Below are 4,036 nucleotides of genomic sequence, written 5' to 3' on the forward strand. Positions count from 1 at the left end.
ATTGCGTATTTAATTCGTCACTGAAAAATAAGTAGGCTATCATAACTTTATTCTTAGCTTCGTAGGAGTTAGAGTTCACAAACCTGGGCCCTTTGGCCTATGACACGATGTGCTTGCCGCTTTTTACCATGTTTTTTATGTCCGTGTTCCTTGGTGCAGCATTCGAGCAGTCGAAGGACTAGGCTTTCACTCCATCAGGGAGAGGCCAGGATGCCTTAGGCCAACCTGCCCCTTTAACCTCACGATGAGGTAATTTGGATGGCGATGTGACTGCTCTACTCTTTCGCCACAGTAAGGGTTAGAGTAAGTTTTCGGGTAGCCTCGGGGCTAGACACGCTCTCTGTTGCAAGAGGGATAAGGTGGCCTCTGGCTCAATGTGTCCCTTTCATCCTCTTAGAAGGTAGGTTATTCAGGCAGTTCGTAACTAGACCCGCTTCCGCCCGTTGGCATCATAGGGAAGGGTAAGTTTGGGTCAGATTGGTGCTGATCCCACACTTCGTCATAGCGGAGGTCGGAGTAAGTTATTCAGGTAGCTGGGGGTTAATCTCGCTCTCCTCCTGTCACACGGCGCCGATAAAATGAGAAGAAGAAACTGGTTGTTGTTGAAGTGAACCCTAAGTCAGCTTATGTTTTCGTGTCTTCATGTCTGAGGCATAGTGTGAAGGCTTTGGGAGCCATGGGCCTTGTAGTTGGAAGATTAAGATAGCACCTGGGTCGTGGACCATGAGGCCGCAGGCCTTATTAGACATTTAGTTAATTTCCAAGTGGCCTTAGGCCTAGTTACATTAGGGACATTATAGTAATTTCATGATACTAGTATATGAGTCTGTTGTGAGGAGTAGAGAGACTATTCTGGAATATTTTACTGTTCACGCTGTTTGGAGGAGCTCCCCCTCGAAGAGAGCATTATCCCTTTTATTTTACAGATCTGATTCAATACAAATTACTACTATCCATTATACAACTATTCTTCTCAATCTTATATACTGTTACAAGTGGTATCAAGAGCCCCTTTCCTGCTTTTGAAATCATGGCTGAAGGCACAAGACTCAAAGATCTCAATGAAGGCTTTCAATCCTTCAAGCGTTCGACAGAAGTTCACATCCAACAGACCGATTCCCAGTTTACTACAATCAGCGTGGAGATGCAGGCAATGAGGCGGCAGATGGAAGCTATGATGCAGCAATTTTCTACAATGGCGTCAGATCTGCATAAAGTTAACACAATATTATCAACTGGACCAAGCAACAATGGAGATAGTTCCATAAATCAGCAGCTGGTAAATCACCCAGGAGATGTTCAACCTCGAGCTGTAAGGTTAGCTTTTCCTGTTTTCAATGGGGATGATCCCCATGGCTGGCTCTACAAGGTGAATCAGTTTTTTACCTTCCACAATACACTTCCACAACACCGTTTACGGTTAGTGTCCTTTCATGTGGAGGGTAAGGCACTAGTTTGGTTTCAAGATTTAGATGAATCAGGTTTGTTGATTGGTTGGGAGGAGTTTGTGACAGCTTTATTGCTAAGATTTGGGCCTTCTAGTTATGATGATCCTATGGAACAATTAACTAGGCTAAGACAAGTGGATACGGTGGAGGAATATAAGGCTAATTTCGAAGCATTGTCTAATCGGCTACGGCGATTATCAGAGTCTTATAAGCTAAGCTGCTTTCTCAGTGGCTTAAAGGATGAAATCAGATTAACTGTTAGGATGTTTAATCCAAATAGTTTAATGGAAGCTTATGGGCTGGCCAGAATTTAGGAGGAGAAAGTTTCTCTCCATAAGAAATTAAACCCACGACACCAACAGCCCCATTACAATGACCCACCATCTCTTAAACTGTTACCCAATCCATACCAGCCAAGACCAAGCCAAACACACACCAACCATCATACTATTGCCCCAAACACTTACCAAGGTAATGCTGTAGTTCCAGTCCACAAAATCAGCCAAAGCCAAATGAAAACAAGGAGAGAAAAAGGTTTATGTTACCATTGTGAGGCCAAGTGGCATCCTGGCCATCGTTGCCAAACACCACGGCTCTATCTGATTGAGGAGGTGGAGGAAGACATCGAGGAACAAGCAGAGGTTGCTGCACCAATAGGGGACACACAGGAGTTGTTAGGCAGCTTGAATCCTGAAAAGTCACCAGAGATATCATTACATGCAATTATTGGATCCTTGAGTCCAAAAACAATGCGAGTAAAGGGAAAGTTGGGAAGTCAGTGGGTTACCATTCTCATCGACTCCGGAAGCACCCACAATTTCCTTGACCCAGCAGTTTTGGGCCGCATTACACTCCCTGTTTATGATGAAAAGGTGAGAGTTAAGGTTGCTAATGGTGACTTATTAGACAGTGAAGGGAAAGTAAAGGCGGTGAATGTGGCCATTCAAGGGCAAATGTTTCAGCTGGATATGTATGTATTACCATTGGCGGGATGTGACATGGTACTTGGTATACAATGGCTACAAGGATTGGGCTCCATCTTATGGAATTTTCAGGAGCTCACTATGCAGTTTACTTTCCAAAATCATGTTGTACAGTTAAAAGGGCTCACTATGAATACATGGATAGAAGAAGGACCAGTTCAAAAACACAATAAAATGGAAAACAAAGGGGTGCTGCTACACTTAATTGACCCACAAATCAGCCAGCCTACCATACCACCAAACATTCAGCAAATACTTCATCAATACCCAGAAATTTTTTCCACACCAAAAGGCTTACCCCCTACTCGTTCCCATGACCATACCATTACCCTCCAACCCGGAACCCAACCAGTTTCTGTGCGTCCCTATCGCTATCCATATTTTCAAAAAGACGAGATTGAGAAGATTGTTAAGGAGTTGCTGGACTCAGGGGTTATTCGCCCAAGCCAAAGCCCTTATTCCTCACCCGTTCTTTTGGTGAGAAAGGCCGATGGAACTTGGCGACTGTGTGTGGATTACAGGGCCTTAAACAAGGCCACAGTAAAGGATAAATATCCTATTCCAATGGTGGAAGAGCTGCTTGACGAATTACATGGAGCTAGGGTGTTTTCCAAGCTCGACTTAAGGTCGGGCTATCATCAAATACGGGTCAAATCAGAAGATATTCCTAAGACGGCATTTCGCACACATGAGGGACACTACGAGTTCCTAGTGATGCCGTTTGGCCTAACAAATGCCCCATCCACATTTCAGAGTTTAATGAACCAGGTTTTTAAACCTTACTTACGAAAGTTCATTTTAGTTTTTTTTGATGATATTCTTATTTACAGCAAAGATGAGGCAGCTCACTTGGGTCATTTAAAAGCCACTTTTGACACCTTATGGGGTAATCAACTTTATGCCAAGTTGAGCAAGTGCAGTTTTTGTTGTGAAGAAGTGTCGTATTTGGGATACCTCATTTCTGGACAGGGGGTACGTGCCGACCCAGAAAAATTGAGGGCAATGTTGGATTGGCCCATCCCAAAGTCCGTTAAGGCCCTAAGAGGTTTTCTTGGGTTGACGGGGTACTATCGTAAATTCATTAAGGGGTATGGAGCCATTGCTGCCCGTTTAACAGATTTGTTAAAAAAGGACAGTTTCACATGGGGGAATGAGGCCCAATCTGCCTTTGAAGCATTAAAGAAGGCTGTTACACAGCCACCAGTGCTAGCCTTACCTAATTTTCAATCTCCTTTTGTTATAGAGTGTGATGCCTCAGGGGAGGCCATTGGAGCGGTGTTAATGCAAGGGGGAAGGCCGATAGCTTTTTTCAGCAAAGCCTTAAAAGGAAGGGCTTTAGCAATGTCGACATACGAGAAGGAGTTGTTTGCACTAGTTTCAGCTGTGCAAAAATGGCGGCCTTATCTGTTAGGGCAGACTTTTGTGGTTAAAACTGACCACCAAAGTCTAAAGTTTCTGCTGGATCAAAGAGTAGGCACAAATATGCAGCAAAAATGGATTTCTAAGTTGATGGGGTACAATTTCCTAATTCAGTATAAGAAGGGTAAGGAGAACGTTGTGGCCGATGCCCTTTCCCGACAAGAAAGCGCTGAAGAAGTGACAGTG

General features: G+C 44.0%; 1 protein-coding gene across 1 annotated transcript; it reads left to right on the plus strand.

Moving 5' to 3' along the window:
- The first annotated feature begins 582 nt into the window (after positions 1-582).
- LOC121268795 lies at positions 583-1,873 on the plus strand. The gene has a single exon (XM_041173057.1). The coding sequence runs from the start codon at positions 1,031-1,033 to the stop codon at positions 1,760-1,762; it is 732 nt and encodes a 243-aa protein (XP_041028991.1). The 5' UTR covers positions 583-1,030; the 3' UTR covers positions 1,763-1,873.
- The last annotated feature ends 2,163 nt before the right edge of the window (positions 1,874-4,036 follow it).

This window comes from Juglans microcarpa x Juglans regia, chromosome 6D, assembly GCF_004785595.1.
Source record: "Juglans microcarpa x Juglans regia isolate MS1-56 chromosome 6D, Jm3101_v1.0, whole genome shotgun sequence".
NCBI classification, from domain to species: Eukaryota; Viridiplantae; Streptophyta; class Magnoliopsida; order Fagales; family Juglandaceae; genus Juglans; species Juglans microcarpa x Juglans regia.